Source organism: Carassius carassius, chromosome 43 (assembly GCF_963082965.1).
Source record: "Carassius carassius chromosome 43, fCarCar2.1, whole genome shotgun sequence".
In the NCBI taxonomy this organism is placed as follows: Eukaryota; Metazoa; Chordata; class Actinopteri; order Cypriniformes; family Cyprinidae; genus Carassius; species Carassius carassius.
In genome coordinates, this window is record NC_081797.1 from 8091689 (window position 1) to 8110133 (window position 18445).

General features: G+C 38.4%; 1 protein-coding gene across 1 annotated transcript in view; it reads left to right on the plus strand.

Moving 5' to 3' along the window:
- The first annotated feature begins 113 nt into the window (after window positions 1–113).
- The window catches only part of LOC132125019 (junctophilin-3-like), a 32523-nt gene continuing 14191 nt past the window's right edge, over window positions 114–18445 (plus strand). The window contains exons 1-2 of the mRNA XM_059536223.1: window positions 114–1993; window positions 12243–13050. Coding sequence (XP_059392206.1) covers window positions 1612–1993; window positions 12243–13050 — 1190 coding nt within the window. The 5' untranslated portion in view covers window positions 114–1611. The remainder of the gene's footprint in view (window positions 1994–12242; window positions 13051–18445) is intronic.

The window sequence follows — 18445 nt, forward strand, 5'->3', positions numbered from 1 at the left end:
CGTGATGTTCTCAGCAATCTGTTACAGTGTTGTATGAAGTGATATGTCTTCAATTATAACATACTTGAATGTTACAATGAATCACATTAGCCACTACAGTAAAAGATGCTTTTTGTGCCTTATAGATATCACGGAATCCAGTGAAGAACAGTAGGAATGATCAAGTGCCTAGGTCAAAAGAGCAGATTTTATATTATCTCACCTGCAACAAAGATATTTAATGCACCATCTCAAGCCATATTATTAACTGACAAATGCTCTAATTATTCTATGAAGGCAGAGCAATGGGAGGGTAGGGGAAGGACTAAGCCGGGCAATTAAGGAAAAGCAATCTTTGCTCCCTGAGGTGGATAGAGAGAGAGAGAGAGCGCTAAGTATTAACACAGTGCATGTCTCTTTAAATGAAGGGAGAGCAAGGGAGAGAGAGCATGTGAAAGGGGGAGGGGGAGTTGGCTGCGTTGGAACAGTCCGCCTCTAATGAGCAGATTTGAGAGACACCAGTGTAAGAGAGAGAGAGAGACATCCAAGCATATGGGGGAATAAGATGACGATGGAGAAAAAGACAATTAGCGTTACACGAAAATCATTCCAACAACGTGAATGAGTCAAAGAAGAGCAGAAGAAGGTAAATCAGGAACAATGAATTTGGTTTTCCCACCTGCAAGCGAACCGGGGCACAGGATTTTTATACAGACCTGAAAAGAGAGCTGAGAGGAAAGCAGAGACAGTGACAAAACAGAGCCCAGATAAGGAATTAATCACATCAGTTTGTTTGTGGTCAAGCTTCACGCTCATCCTGTGCTGGGGAGAGCGTGTGTATATATGCATGTGATTGTCGGTGGATAGAGACTGCATTGCTGCTAGCTGACGGAGACTGAAGCTTGCAGAATCCATCACTCTTTTTTCTGGTTTCTCTTGCACTCTGTGTCCCTGTGTGGCATCAGTATGTCGGCTGGATTTGGTACAACAGTAAGTGAACTCTTGGCAGAAAGGATGCAACTGTAAATGCTACCTGCCTGCTTCATCCATCGGCCGTCACTCTGAAGACTCGCAGGTTTCTAGGTGGGAGCCTGGTGGTTTCAGCAACTGGGAGGGGAAGTGAAACAGCTCAAAGCCCCAGATTGGGTGAGCGGGAGTTAGGGTAGGTGTGTGCTGGCACAGGGGCCCTTTGTGGAGGCAGGAACGAGGAAAGGGCCAGAGCACCAGAATCAAGAGAATTGTTGCCGCGTTGGTAATGACAGAACAAGGTGCATGGCTGGCGTGGTCCCACTTTCATCACTGAGAAGCAACTGCAGGAAAGCAAGCAATTTGTGAATAAAAAGCTTCACTCCTGGAGGAGGATGGTCTGAGAGTGCTCAAGCTGCTCCTGCCTAGTTTGACAGGAGGGGACTACTGCCCGGGAGGGCTCCTCTTTTTTCTTTTAACTTTTTGCATTGTTTTTTAGGCAACTAAAAAGGGAGCGTATACAGGTCTTTTCCTTCCCCAGCATTCCACCAACACCCCAGCCCCATTTCCAAACCTGATTTTGTTTGGGTCTTACTTCCTTTTTTTTCCTTTTCCTTTTTTTTATTTTTTTGAGATTTGGGGTATTTGCCAAAACCTATTTCATGCATGTCCACTGGGGGCAGGTTCAACTTTGATGATGGGGGATCATACTGTGGAGGGTGGGAAGAGGGAAAGGCCCATGGCCATGGCATCTGCACAGGACCCAAGGGCCAAGGCGAGTACGCAGGCTCTTGGAGCCATGGATTTGAGGTGGTGGGCATCTATACCTGGCCCAGTGGGAACACCTATCAGGGGACATGGGCGCAAGGTAAGCGCCATGGAATTGGAGTTGAAAACAAGGGCAAGTGGGTTTATAAAGGCGAGTGGACACATGGATTTAAGGGACGCTATGGTGTGCGGGAAAGCACAGGAACCAGTGGCAAATACGAGGGTACATGGAACAATGGCCTACAAGATGGATATGGAACAGAGACATACTCTGATGGAGGTAAGAGTCTTAAGTTAATTTTGTAAAGAATTACAGTTTGTAAAAAGATTGCTGACACCTCTGCAATAAGACACTTAAAGGGTTCACTCCAAACTGAAAATGTTGTCATAATTTACTCACTCTCTTGTTGTTACAAACATGTATGACTGTCTTTCTTCTGTGGAACACCCTAACATTGGACCCCAGTGTTCTTCATACTATTTACTTGTGTGTTCCACAGAAGAAAGAGTCATACCGGTTTGGAATGACATGGAGGTAAGTAAATGTAAAACCTCCCTTTAATGGCAAACACAAACACACTCTTACAGCACAAAGAGATTTCTAGAATACCTTGTGATTTCCATTTTTGGACCTTTCACCATTATTATTATTTTTTATTTATTTTCCTCTACATGCTGCTGAGGAGATCAATTTGGAGACTCAAATTAAGGCCAATTGGACATCTAGAAAGGCAGTGAAAGACAGAGAGAGAGAAAGAATGACAGATACCAGTTAACCTACAGGTCTTGCAAAATCCCTTGACAAAATCCTGGAACAGCCTATTTGAGCTGTAACAAAGTCTCCGGTCCAGTGTTCTGGAGATATTACAAACTAAGATTACCAAAACAAAAGTCAAGAACTCTTGGCAGATAACTTGACTCTGGCAAGATGGCCAGATAACTGACAAAGACCAATGGCCTAACTTACTTACTTGTAACAACTAAAACCACCACAGTAGCATAATTTGACTTAACATCTGTTAATATTAACATCTCTAACTGGCCAAGAAAAAGGATTTTTCTGTCAGTAAATATTCATTAAAAATTGCAGTCCTGAAAAGTAAATGCATACTTGTCCAAAGTCGCCTGAGCTGAACCCTCACATCTGTACCTTTTTGTAATTAAATCTCATTTCATCACCCTTACTGGTAAAGATTCCATTTTAATGCATGATAGGAAGGTAACATTGGAACCACAGCTATTAAAGGGATAGAGATAGTTTTTTCACCCTCATTTAATCTGAAACCTGCAGAAGAAAGTCACTGGGGTCCAAAACTATACTGGACCACACTGACAATCATTGTATGGCCAAAATACACTGAAATATATTTCATAACATTCTTTTGTATAAGTCAACCAGGTTTGAAATGACATAAGAATGAGTAAAAGAAGTGTTTCGTTTTGGATGAACTGTCCCTTTAATTAAACAGGTAGAGTAGGAGTGCGTATAGGGACTCATGTGGCTATGATATACTCATATATAGATTTTTTTGTCCCATAGTTCTAAAGGTATGCAACTTCAAACACCCTAAAGATATTGTGTCAATAAAGTAAAATCAGCACCCATTTGACTGTTCTTAAGTTGAAGAAAGTGTTGATTCTGGTGTACCTATTTTTGGAGCAGCATAACCTGTGTCTCTCTTTGTTTCATTCTCCCAATCTCCCTGCATTATGGAAGTGTTGCCTGTGTGTCTTTTACAGCAAGTTGCTGTGGAAACACACACAGACTCTGGCAGCAGGTCAGCGTGTCACTGGAGACTCAGTGCTCGCCACTCTGATTGGCTGGCTGACTCGCTAATGGTGTTTACTTAATCTGGGCCACTTAATCATGACCACAGTAAGCAGTATGAGAAGACAGAGATTGACAAGAAAAAAAAATAAAGAAAATGAGCCAGATAAGGGAGAGACAATACAGGAGGAGGTTAATAGGGCCACAAAGAGGTTACAGTGGCATTATCAGCTCTCATTGAGTACACTACAGCTGCAACACACTAAAGCATCTGTTCACATTATGACCTGAATTCCCCCATCACACTAAAGAGGACAGGTTTGAAAAGGGCAAGTTAGTTTCCGCTGGCTTCTTGGAGAGATTCTCAAAGTATGCAATATCATAAACACACCTTTGTTCTAAATATAAAATGACATTTCTAAGCTTGCTGCGAATACATCCTTTTATGTGATATTTCAAATCTATTACCGTTACATCACATGCATTAATCTTTGATTCAATAACATGTCTTGTCATGTTTTACCCCTCAGTCAGCACCTTTGGGATTACTTGACTACAGTAAATGGCATTGTACAGGATACGGACAACGTTTGCTTTTACGGCTGCTCTGATTTCAGTTTCTGACGTAACTCTAATGATTAGTCAGACAGGCCAACAGTATTGTCATCATGTCCACTCTGTGGCTTATATACAGCAATTCCCAGCACTGTTGCATGACTAAAACTCAAATGCTGATCAGTTTGGCTTCCGAAAAGTGGCATTCTGCCTTGCTCAAAAGCAAATAGAGATACCAATCTAGCTTGACAACAAAAATTAACAATCTCATTAGTTATGTGGTTCAGATGGTTATATTGTTTATAATTCTAAAATGGGACTATTTATTTCTCAAAGACATCACCTACATAGCGTTGAAAAGAAAAAAAAGTCAAACCGAAATCCCCTTAAACGGATAACAGCCTGCTAGTCTATCTAGGCTTACAGGGAGATTTGGTTTTAAGTGTGGCTTTATTTTGTATTATGGGGCGTTGTCGCAAATACCATTGCCCCATATACATAACACATTGCCTGAATAAACAACACTTTTATGGCATTGTTTATGTAAGACTGACAATGCAATAAAAGTATGCGGTTTGCATCAGGGAAGAGTCGCCTCTGGCATGCCACATGAAGTGCTTGTTATTTCCAAAGCTATGATGAATGCCCAAATGATGGTTTATCTTACAGTAGGTTACAGATAAGAGATCTCTTTAGTCCATCTATGGATACAAACACCTGTTTTATTCTAAGAAGTGCACTGTCCTGGATTTAAGCATGGCCAACAGATGTGTACTCCGCGAGAGTCTGGCCTGCAGTCACACGCACGCAACAATTACTCTGAGGTGCAATTGCTGACTTTGTGAAAAAGACAAGAGATTAATAATTCATGGAAGAGCCGATCCAAACAGACTTTCTGCCTGCTTTGCGGGAGTCTGACTTTTCCTGGCATGAATTCTAATTAGCATTGTATGTGAGATATTTAGGCCAAGTGAGCCACAACGCCATAATTTCTTTAGACAGACGCGTCCCTGATCTCGACACGTGAAAAGGCAAAAACAAGAAGTATTCAACCACGAAACAGAACTGTGTGCATTGTTAAAGAAACGAATATAAATTCAACCCGGGGGAAGACACGTGATTAAATCTGTCCTGTGATGTTTCCACGTCTTTGATCTTTCCGCATTAACCGTTTCCGTTCTGTGTGCCTCGCGCCGTTGCACAATACATCTCATAGGCCTCCGGCAGAAATGCAAGCGAATTAGTTTTGACATGTGGGATGCAGGACTCATAGAAAGCCAATACAGGACCACTAATCACATAACCATGTAAGCCCATGTGAGATGTCCCATGCTCATACAAGGCTACTGCTGTCTGCATATACGCCATATACACTTAAGTCAGCAAGATAATGACAGATCCAAGACAACATTTTTCTTTTTGCTATTGCATTTTCACTTGTATTGCTGTTTTCACAGCTGTGCAGTGATTCAATTAGATGTCCCTCTGATTAATGCTAACATCTGTGTCCTCAGAGATAGGCTGTATTGTATATTCACATCTTGGTTTGTTCAAAGAGTTGTTAGATTCATAAAGCAAGTGATCTGGCATCTACTTTGTGGAAAGAATACACGTTATATTGGATATTTAAACTTCTTAACCTCCTGAGACCCAGCAATCAAATAAAAACAAGGTTTGCCATATGTGCAAAAATACCAGATGTACGGATGAAATACCATACAGTTGCATCAGTTTTGTTGCCTTTAACATCAACAATAAATGATATGGGAGTAATTTTCACCTCTCTTTTAACATTTGATAACCCAATTTATTTTCTTGTTAGTTGCACTGTATTAATTACATTTAAGATTGTATTTTCCCTGCTGTTTGCTATATCATATCATTATAATATTACATTTGAAAGAAAAAAACAAGATTTCATATTAAACACTTCAAACTGTGATATATATACGGTCTTAGCAATATTAACAAACAACTTATGTCCACTACAGTGAACAAAAATGAATTGCTGAGTCTCAGGAGGATATAAAACCCAACCGAAACAGGCAAGTTATACACCCACTCTTATCTTCAGAACCACGGAGAGCGCCAGCAGCGCGCCGGTGTCGTGACTGTTCTCCCTCTATCTCTTTCTCCCTGAGAGGAGCTTTCCCACGATATCATAGTAATACAAGAGAATACTTTCCAACGATTATCTAACAAATTTTCTTCATTAGGCCTGCCTATCATGCTGTTTACTTATAACACCTCTTTAACTGCCTCTTTTAATGAGAAGTTCCTATGGCTACCTGCAGAATTATCAAAGGACTAGCTGATTGCGTGTGTTTTTACCACAAGAGAAAACTTTCTTTCACTGGGAAATCATACATGGGGGACACTTTAGCAATTAGTTTTTCTTTTTTTGCAATCCAGAATGTTATCCTGACTGACCGTTTCGTTAAATATTATGTTAGTTATGGATCAGTTAATGACCAAATGTTAGAAAACAACATTTTGTTTACCTCTTCTGGTGAAGTACAATAAAAATTTAAATTTCACAAGACAAAACAAAAACTATATTTACACAAATTATCCTATCCAAAAGTTAACATACCACTGGTTCTCTATACTGTATGTTCCATCTTTGTATTACTGAAGCGGCACCACTTTTCTTGACAAAAATCCTCCAGGTACTACAGATTTCCCAGCATGCTCTGAATGTTTGCAATGGCCAAATTTTTTTTAATAAATAAATAAAGTTATTGATGAATGAGGAATAAACATATGCTATTAAAAACGAATTATATGTAAATTCTTTAGCATGACAATTACAATAGATGTGTACATTCTTATTCTGTCTATATAAATATCTCTAATGCATCTACTTCAAGGTTATACAAAAAAAATGCTATCTGAAATGCTAACATCTTTCAATATAAACAAATAAAAGGAATATGTAAATTATGAACTTATATGTAAGAACTGAATACTAACAAACAAGGCTACTTAATGTTTCATTTGTAAACACAGTGAAATATAATTTTGTAATTAATAAAATGTGCATCACAGAATCCATCAATATTATATCATGTAAAGTGTCACCAATACTGTGCTTTTCCTGCACATCTTATTACAAAACCGTAAAGACTGCTTCTTAATTTCAGTCGCTGTGACTTGGGACTCTGCCTTACATCTTCAGGGAACACAGAACAGTTCAAAGGCTAATCAAGGACAAGTTCCCCCACCAGATACTTCAAACGGGAACTTATGTACAAAACCATTTCAGCCGGTGGGCGGATCTTGTCCTCAGACCGCCAGACTCTGAGTCGGATGCTTAGTTTTGTGTCTGTGCTGCTAACGTTGTGCTCATCAATCAGAACACTACAGACGTCAGCAGTTTTACATCACTGTCAGACAGTCTTTATTCTGGAAGGCCTGCCAATGCATTATAATCAAAAATTCTCTCGTCTGAAATCCATTGAACTATCTATTAGATTTGCTTTTGTTTAAAGGACATTAATGTTACTGATTATCCACACAAAAAAATGCTTGCTATACAATAAGTCTGTAGAGATTTATAATTGTGACAAATGAGAGCAGGAAAAAGATTATTTTATTTGTGGCCTGTCAAAGTTGTAAATGTTGTAACATTTAGCTACTGTTATCTCATAATCTTGAGTTATTTTATTCTTCTGAAATGTCACCGTTAAATCTGAAGTGAGCAAAAGTGTGCAGTAGATAATGAATGGAAGATAGTGAGTGTGAAAGAAATACACTGTGAATGTTTGGGAGGTGTGAACTGATGCCTCCTCTCTTTCTATGTGTCAGTGTGTGCGGGAATTTTCCAAGCTAATCCCATCAGTTTAGGCCTGTGTTTGATCTACATATCACACAGCATGCAGCTGCTGCCCGACAATATGAAGCAAGCATCAGCCAGATGTTGGCCAGATGTTGGCCAACTGTGGCCACTCCGCCGAAACGCTGGCATCAGAATCACAGCAGTACAGGCCTGTGACAGTGTGTCAGTTTCCTGTTCTCACTTCAACTGCAGTACTTGCATTCTCTCTTTTATACACACACTCAGCCTGCAAGTAGCCTCCTTCTGATAAAATTATTAAATCCTTGAAGGGTAGAAAGAAAGAAAGAAATGGACAGACAAACAATCGACAGATGAATGAAAGAAACGATAGATAGATAGATAGATAGATAGATAGATAGATAGATAGATAGATAGATAGATAGATAGATAGATAGATAGATAGATAGATAGATAGATAGATAGATAGATAGATAGATAGATAGATAGATAGATAGTAGGGCTGGACGATTAATCGAAAAGTAATCAAAACCGAAATCATTACCTCTAACCGACCTAATTTTCCCATGTCGGTTATTTCGGTTTTTTAATCCTGTTAACACTTCCCCCTTAAAAGCATACTAGCGCGTGTGTAGCCACATGACTCTGCCAGTCAGTGGCATAAAAGCAAAACACGGAGGTGAACGGCGGTTCAACACTGATGGCGCGTGAGCGGTGAGCCTTGCGTCTTCACTAAATTTTGTCAGTTGTATTTGTTTTATGGTTTGGAGATTCAAGCGATTAGATGATCGGATGTGTATTATAATATCGAGCTACCATGTTCGCACAGCTGCATTGTGGCACAAGCACTCATATAAACAGTAGCTATGAAGATCGCGCGCACAGAGGAACACAGAAACTAGTTGTCAGTGCTGTCCTGTGATTTATCAATAAAGTAGCTTAGAATCTCAAAACTTATTATAGCATGTTTGTGTGCAGCGCACATGAAGCACAAGCGCGTGCACAGAGAGCAGCGGTCGGCGGTCGGGCTGCGGGTTCCCGGTTTGTGTCCGTTCTCGGACTGTTCTGTGCATTTTAACTGTAGAAAAGGTTGTTCAGAGTCGAAACTACGATACAGAAAACTACATCAGTATATCATCATAAACGCAGCCGTTTTTGTCTTACGTGAACATAAACCGATGAGAAAGAAAACACACATGTGCAGGATTTTTGCTTAAAGAGACAACAGCCTAATAAACGCACTGCCTGTCATTAATGTTAATTAAAGAACAAAAGAAAACCATTCACTGATCTTGACTGAATGTATTTAATAACTTTACTTGATTAATCTTTATTTTATTTATAAAAAGAAATCAATGCAGTGTTTTTAAACTTTTAATTACAGTTACTGTACCTGAATTTTGTTTTTTGTGTTATTTATGATATTGCTAATTGATTTGTTTGTTCCTATCTTATTACTGACTGTTTACTTGTCTTAAACACTTTAATATTAGAAATTTATGTTAATCTAGTTGTTTTTGCGAAGGTATTTTTTTTAATCACAGGCAAAATTCCTCTTGCAGTGTTTTGTAGGCTGCCGATTTTTGCTCATGTTATTCAACTGTAACAGAATGCTTTGTAAAAAAGTTTGACATCTAAATGTTTGACTTTTTATCTTATTGGAATCGAAACTAGGAATCGATAAGCAGAATCGGAATCGATAAAATTCAAACGATACCCAACCCTAGTAAGAAATGTTATGAACATAGATAAAATAACTGCTGATAGTCAATCATATTTACAGTACAAACCTTTTCAGTGAACTATGAGGGCAAAAAAACAAAACAGAAACAAAATAATCGTTCATTAATCGTAATCGAGGTAAAATGTTCAATTAATCGAGGTTTTGATTTTAGGCCATAATCGTCCAGCCCTAATAGATAGATAGATAGATAGATAGATAGATAGATAGATAGATAGATAGATGCTGTTAAAGAGGAAGATCTGTGTTAGGGCTGTTTCTAAGTCAGGAAAGTACGTATATTAAAGTGGGGGGCTGGGAAAATCCACCAAGCACAGCTCCAGCCCCATCGAGCCATCCAGCAGCCCTCGCTGACATGCCAACCCACAGAGATCAATACAGGCAGAGGGAATGGGGGCGTTCATATGGCTGTATGTGTATGCATGTAGCTGACAGGGTGAGAAAGCTGATAATGTATAGACAAAAGGGATGGGAGAAAAGAAAAGAGGGTGAGAACAAATATGAGCTGGGAGAGATGGTGAGATAACGGAAGTAGCACAGTGAGCTGTGTCTATGGCTGCCACAGTAATAGTGCCAGCATGTTCTAGAATCTAGAATGTTGGCCAGGATGAATCATCAGCATGTAGGGATAGTGGTTACATCAGAGGTGATCTCATAGAGCACCAAAAACTACAGGACAGATCAGGTGGATGGTGAATATACACCTTCCGGCAGATCCATGCTAGGTGAGCACAAACTCATAAAGGGATGCTTCACTCAGTTTACTCACCCTCACGTTGTTCTAAATTTGTTGATTCTGTGGAACACAACATTTTTTTTTATTTAAATAACCTGAACACTCCAGTTAAATTTTCTTACATTACATGGTCATGATATCATCAAAAAACCTTTTGTGTTTATTGAAGAAACAATATCATACAGGTTTAAGAGTGAGTAAATCATTTTTGGGTGAACTGTTCTTTTAAACATGTCTGTATGAGATAATATTATCCTAGATTTCAGCACCATGGAGAGAGACATTCTGTAACTGGATTTAGTTGTAAGTGCTTCACCCACTTATAACTTTACATGGCATCTTAAAGACAAAGTGTTTAACTGATATGAAACAAAAACTAAAAATACAATGACAGCTAACACATTTGTGTCTTAAATGATAATATCTTAAATTATCACCGTTTGAGGGCTTCCTTAGCAGATAGAAAGGCCCATCAGTCCTGTTTTTCTCACCTGCAAGTGTTATTGGTTACCCATGTCACTTAATGAAAGTTCTAAGATGGTGATTCATCATGACTCCCAACAGAAAGATCAGGCTGCCAGCGCCATAAAGGAAATTTTACAGAACGCAACATTCCATTATTTTGTTGGCACACTCACCAATAAATAACACTACTGGCGGCTAAATTGATGGGCACTGTGATACCTCATGGTCATTAAGATCAATAAGATGAAAACTTGGTCCCCCATCACAATAAGTGAAATAATGGAGCCAGGTCTGGAGATCATGGCTGCCAAAAACACTCTTCCATTATGGCACTTCCTGTGCATGCTGTTGATGAGGTTGGTCATGCTGATGACGCTATTAGTGATCACAGCTGTAGCAATGGTGCGTCTCAGGGGCATTATGCACCTAATTTGATAGTTCGGCAAAATGAGACAAGAAAATAGTATTTTACATAAGTATTTAACAATTATTTTTAGGTGATATACAACATTTGCACTGTATGTTTCAACATAGTTTTCTATAGCAAAGTACTAGGCACATTATCCACATTATGTTTATGCACTGCCCCACAACATTTCATTCTTTTTTTTCATTAAGTTGTTACTCACTCTCATCACGTGGCACAAAAGTAATGAGAGAAGCATTTTATTGAGATCACAAGGATTATTACTGTTTGTGCCTGGAGTAACACACACTACAAACCTCTCCCAACTGTATTGAGTTACTCAAAAGGCACAGACATATTACAGAGATGTGAATTGCAGTATGATCTCCCTGGTGGTTAAGTTTATAGTATCAAGACAGGTAAAAGGGCAATTAACCTTTCGAAATACTAAGTGCCTGCAGCTAAATTGTTGTTTTGAATGTCCTTTGGTTTTCGATCATAATCACAAGGTAAAATGACCAAAAACTCAAAGCACCTGTTTGTTAGCACACAAGTTCACAGAAAGGTTTCACTGATATTTTCTGCAAATGAACTCGGCCCACAAAATCTTCTATTGCCATCAGCTATTTAAGCTACATTTTAACTGTCCATGAATAGGAAGAAATAACTTGGGACTTGTCAGCAGATGTGAAACCCAGGGTTCAACAGGGTTGACACTATTGTTGCACCTGGCTGTTTTTCTAGTCCCCAAAACCATTAGAAAAGACTGATTTCTTTGACCATAATTCATGCTTCTTACCACTGCAGGCACAAGGCAGCCTTTTCAGACAGTTTTCTTTATATAATGCTTTCTCCAGCATAGTCACAGGCCAACAGACTATCAGAGCTTAAAACATGAGGCAACTCTCCAAACTGAAGAAACCTGAGGGCAGCAGACTCAGCAGGGTAACCCTGGGTTTCACATCTGCTGTAGTTCAGCAAAATCCTGCAACAGACAGCTTGATTGCTGATTCGTAGTGTACATGTCTAAAGTTGTCTCTTATCTCCTGTCTTTTCACTCAGGTACATACCAGGGCCAATGGTTGGGTGGCATGCGGCATGGATACGGCGTACGGCAAAGCGTTCCGTATGGCATGGCGGCCGTCATTCGTTCACCCCTGCGTTCCTCCATAAACTCTCTGCGCTCCGAGCACAGCAATGGCACAGCTCTGCTGACTGGCGATCGGGCGCCTGTGGCTGGCATGGGGGGTGGCGGTGTTCTAGCAGCGGGCAGCCCGGCTGTATCCCGTGGAGGCTTCGTTCTGACGGCCCACAGTGAGGCAGAGCTATTGAAGAACAAAAAGAAGGGCCTGTTCCGCCGCTCACTCCTGAGTGGTCTTAAGCTGCGAAAATCCGAGTCCAAGAGCTCATTAGCCAGCCAGCGAAGCAAGCAGAGTTCCTTCCGCAGCGAGGCCGGAATGAGTACGGTGAGCTCCGCCGCATCTGACATCAACTCAACCATCAGCCTAGGCGAAGGGGAGGGTGAGCTGCCAGTAGGCGAGGATGATGTAGACGCCACTACCACCGAGAGTTATGCTGGCGAATGGAAGAACGACAAGAGGACAGGATGCGGGGTGAGCAGGCGATCGGATGGACTGCAGTACCAGGGCGAGTGGTTGGGCAACAAGAGGCATGGCTACGGATGCACCACCTTTCCTGATGGCACCAAAGAGGAGGGCAAATACAAACAGAACATGCTTGTCAGCGGCAAACGCAAGAACCTCATCCCACTACGTGCCAGCAAGATCCGCGAAAAAGTGGACAGGGCGGTCGAAGCAGCGGAAAAGGCAGCAGACATTGCAAAGCAGAAGGCAGAGATTGCGCTCTCAAGGTAAGATACAGGGTCTTACTTCGAAAATATATCTTTGCTAGCTACTTGTTGACCTCAAAAAGCACTCCACCCCAATGCTAACATACTTTCTCAAAGCAAACCAAGGTGGTTTCCTAATCTTAGGGTGAATATAATGCTTTAAATGATTTTACTAGAGTGGCTCCTGATTTTTAAATGGTTCAAAGACCAACTTGACAAGCTCAATGTTTGTGCAATCAAATGCTAATGTACTCTTAAAAGTTGACAAAATTAGCTTTAAGTACACATACATGTTTGAAATAGACCAAAAATGTTGATGACTAACTAGACATAATTTTGTCCAATTAGATCCTCTAGAATAAGTACAGTATGCCTCTCCCATCTGCAACAGACTACCAAGTACCTGGGCTCATGGCCATAATGTAACTAACATATACACTGACACATTTCTTTTTGAAAGAAAGTTTGGGCGCTTTCCCTAATAAGCTCTAGTAACATGAACCTATGTACAAGCTAGTTGGATGCTATTTTTCTCCACGAGTTATGACTGATAAAAATATTCTACAAAACATTTGATTGGACAGCATCTGTATAGTGCACGATGAGTCATCAATATTTTCAGCCCATTTTCCTGGTAGAGCAACATTATAAATTTGCAATGTAAAAATGCATATATGTGCTAAAAGCTCATTTTATTAACTCTTAGGAGTATGCAAGCGTATAGATGGCTTCAAAAATAACTAACAAGGACTTTAACTGAAACTATACTTAAATTAATGGTGTCTTAAAATACACGCCGTGTTCCTTAGCATTAGCACGCACACTCAAACATCTGCTTGGGCTACACAAGTGCTCGTTGACATAGTGTATCGTTCTACAACATTCATCCTCTCAATTCTTTACACTGCATCCAAACACAGGGCCATATTTCTAGCGGTTTCTTGGGACTTGTTAAATAGGCCTTGCTGGTGCCGTTCAGTGGTGTGGTTGCTAAGGAAACGTGAATGATTTGTGTCGATGTCAGCGTGGAGAGAGAATACATAAGTCGGGATTCACTTAATGAGAGTCATGTAGATTCTGGGTGTAGCAGCAAGCTGACTGATGTCTGTATTGATGCAGAGCAACAGTGGTACAATCAATAACATGGACATGTGGAATGCCATAGTCATAAATTGTCTGACGCTGTTAGTGTGTGTCCATGTATGTGTGTGTGTGTGTGTGTGTGTGTTTATTAACCGAATACAGATTGGTTGAATATTAAATGCTAATTAAAAAATGGAAGCATTTTTTACGTTGTTGTCTCCATGTCTGGTTTTATTGATGTTGTAGACCAGAGCATTGTTTCCCAACCTTTGTGGACTAAGGTAGCAATACAGTGGCATAAATAAGGTTCAAATGCTCCTTCATTGACACCAAAATGGAAATGTGTTCTATGACCTGAAATTACAATGTAAAAGGGGAGAAAAGAAAATTATTGCGGTTAAATTTTAATTATAATAACCTTTTGGTAGGCTTAATATTAGAAAAATAGTTAATCCAAAACAGTGTTTTTATTGTTAACTAAAACTAAAATTGATTAAAATATCTTTTGTTAATGCAAATAAAATTTGAAAAAAAAGGGAAAAAAAGTAATAAAATGTAAATGTTTAAAACTTCTTTCTTATTGAACTAGAATGACTAAAAGTAAAACTGTAACAAAATGAATTAAATCTACAAATAAAACTAATAAAATGACAAAATTGTAAACTAAAATATATACAATACAGTTTATGAATATATAAAATATATAAAAACCCTTAAGATATAAAATAGAATCCAATTATATATATATATATATATATATATATATATATATATATATATATAAAATAAATAAAAATAATACTAAATAAATAATACTGTTTAAAAAATGTACATGTAGTCATCGTTTACTCAACCTAATTTTGTTCCAAACCTTTATAACCTTTTTTTGAAAACTAACGATTCTGGTTAGTGAAAGAAATATTTTTTGAGTCAGATCTCTTAAATGGATCAGTTGATCTGTTCACAGATCAGACTAATTCAACTCACCGAATAGAAGCCAATTCGAATGCAAAACAGTTTGCATAAGATTTTTAATTTAATGACGAGTTTAGTTTCTGTTTGTTTCTCATATGAAGCTATAGAATGACTCAAGGAGAGCTGAAATATAGCAAATGGGTCTTATGAACCACATTTTCAATATGTTTATTGTGCTTTTGTATTTCCCCCATTCATTGTAATTGCATTGAAAACAGCAACTAGGACACTCTTCAAAATATCTCCTTTTGTGCTCCACAGAAGAAACATAAAGGTTTAACACAACATAAGAACGAGTCAGTAATGACAGAACGGTTCATTCTTAGCTAAACTATTCCTTTAAGACTCAGTTTTATATATATAAAAAGAACTAAAGCCAAAACAAAATTGTTCCAAGAACCCCATGGAGTTTGGTATATTCTCCAGACTGGGAATCATGGGTCTAGTATGGGTTGTTTGGGTGACTCATAGGTCAGCAGAAGAAAAAGGCGACTGAGATAGGGTTCAGGAAGAGAAATCAGAAGCGAGAGAGACACAGAGAATCAGAGATTTCCGCATTATGCCAAGAGTGCTAGAGACTTGCTGGAGATAGACCAGGCAGTTCTAAGCCAGTTCGCCTATTTTTTTCACTCTCTCCATTTCAAACACAATCCCAACCGCTCACAAACTCACAGTAGCTTATAGCCTCACACATGTTGCGGACACACGCTGTGTGCATCCATGTGATCTGTTCCTATAGTATGTTAGGGAAATGTGTGTGTAAGCACATATGCTGAGTTCATGTGCTCGTGCCTGCCCATTGATGGCGGCTGCATATGTTTGCGTACGTGTGCGCTCATTCAAACGTGCATAGGTATGCATGTGCTATATTAAGAGCGTCACTCACCCCACTAATCCCACTGACCTCATTATATTCTCAGCAATGCTATCACTACAGCTTAGCACTGGCCCTGCCGACATACGGAGCAGACACATACACACAGTGCTTGAGAGCAACTAATGAGATAAAGCTGAAACCGAAAAAAGTCAAATAAAGCATTATACTGTGGTTTTATGGATTTTTCAGGTTCTAAGTGTATGTATTATCAAAGACTTCAGAAGGGACTTTGTTGTTATTACCTCATTTGTGAATGCTTAAGGAAATAAAATAAATGTAATGTTTTACATTTTCATTGTTGAACTTTCAAAATTGTAAGTTTTATTTCAGTTAATGATGATTTTTAACCGTTTTAGACTACAACTGACATGAACTCAGAATTTACCCAAATGTTCCTGCAAATTAATTATTGGTTAATAATATTCAGGGGAAAAAAAAGATTTTTACAAAATTTTATGTGCACTCACACATCCAAAATTTGCACAAAATTTAATATTTACAAACCACTAAATTAAAAAATGCTTATTTAATAATTATTTGTCTCAAAACCTCTCACAAACCATCATTTGTACACTGTAAAGAGTCATTTCATGTAATTTTTCATTTTTCCTCAAAAGGTCCATTTAAATCAAGGATTTCTGGACCAAAAACAGTCATTTAGCTTGTCGTGGCATTTTTCCAGCCTCTCTTGGCCCTACAAATAGGCTTTTTTTTCTGCTGTGCCTTTAAGACTTCTATGTAAATTCCCTCTTTGCATGTGAAGTGAGAACCAGTGCTTTGCTGAGCTTACTGTGGGTTTCTTGGCCAGGACTCAAGTTTCTTAACACTCAATTGGCATCAATGACGTTATTTGCTTTTAGTTTAGAACAGTTTTTCCAATATCTTTTAGTTTTGATAACTATGTTTTGGATGTACACATGGAGCTCTTTTTGTTAAAAGATCAAGGAAAACTTGATTTCTAATTATTTAAGATTTCATAAAATTCCAAAACACACAAATGCTGAAGTCGAACACTTCCGGTATTAGACAAACATGTGCGCACGCAACACAAACAGGATGCAGGATAGACAAAATGACTCGAAAGATCACATAACAGTTAATCTGATTAGCTTCCTAGCGTCAACGTGGTCAAAGTAGCTACTACAGTAGACCTGCGCTGAGGCACTAGCACTGGAAGCAACCATGAGTCATCTGCAAATGAAAGCTTTGTTCTGGTGGTCACGGGGCGGCTTATTTGGGTCATCCATAGAGATTAGGGCTTTGTTGTCATAAAACGGCCATCTCTGGACTCCATTATGAATTTAGAATAGTATTATTTAGCACAAATGTGACCACCCACTTTTTTTTTTTTAAGAGGCCCTGCTTTTTGTATTCATCCCATTAAATTTAATAACATTAATAAATACATATAAACCTTGAATTCTTCCAATCAGCTGTTAATAACAACATTTAATTTGAACAAAAATGAATCATATAACAAAATGTGATTCTAAACTTCTTAACTACTCATCCTATGAATCTTTTCAAATGATGTAAGAGAATCAATAAAAGCACTAACATATATGTATATAAAATATACAGTGTGAGTGTGTGTGTGTGTGTGTGTGTGTGTGTGTGTGTGTGTGTGTGTGTGTGTGTGTAGAGAGAGAGAGAGAGAGAGAGAGATTTGTGGCTTCCATCAATAAAAAGGGTGGAAGAAAAATTTGTAAAAATAAATAAATAAACAAAAACTTTTTAGAAAAGTTTTTTTTATATATATATATATATATATAATACTATGATTAAATTTGCTAAAGAGTATTGTCTAATTAAATATGCAATAATTTGCACACATTTCAAGAACAGAAATCTGAGTCAGGTTTAAAATTTTATAATTTTGGCGATATATATTAGAGTCAAAGAGATTTTTAATTTCCCAATGTATCACTCGATAAATCAGAAAATACTGTCAACAGCCAGAAAATTTCTTTTTTAAAGAATAAAAAGTTTATAATCAGCAAATTATACACTGTAAAATCCTTCAGCATATAGATGGAAAACAAACTACAAACTAGTTTGTTTTATGTCCAAACAAAGTAGAGATTTTAGGTGCATGAGAGAAATCAGTTATAGTCTGTAAAGGTACAGTAAATCTACACATGCAAATACATGAAGTGTATTAGAAATTAAACATTTTAAAGTGTATATTGGATGTTTTCTCTCCACTAGTCTGAAACAACACATTATGGAAAGCCAAATAGCCCCAAATCTATATTTGTATAGATCTATAATATGTACATTTACCTGTAGTGTCTTGCCTTAATCTCAGAGTTAATAATCTGCATTGAAACTTTTGTATGTTGTATTGCTAAAAATGTAATTCTCTGAGGATACATTTTTAGCAGATTGTTGTGCTGTATTGACATTGATGTTTAAACGTGGATGGTCATACGGTGTGTTAATGCTCACGTTTTTTAATGTCCCACTGATTTGTGTCTATGT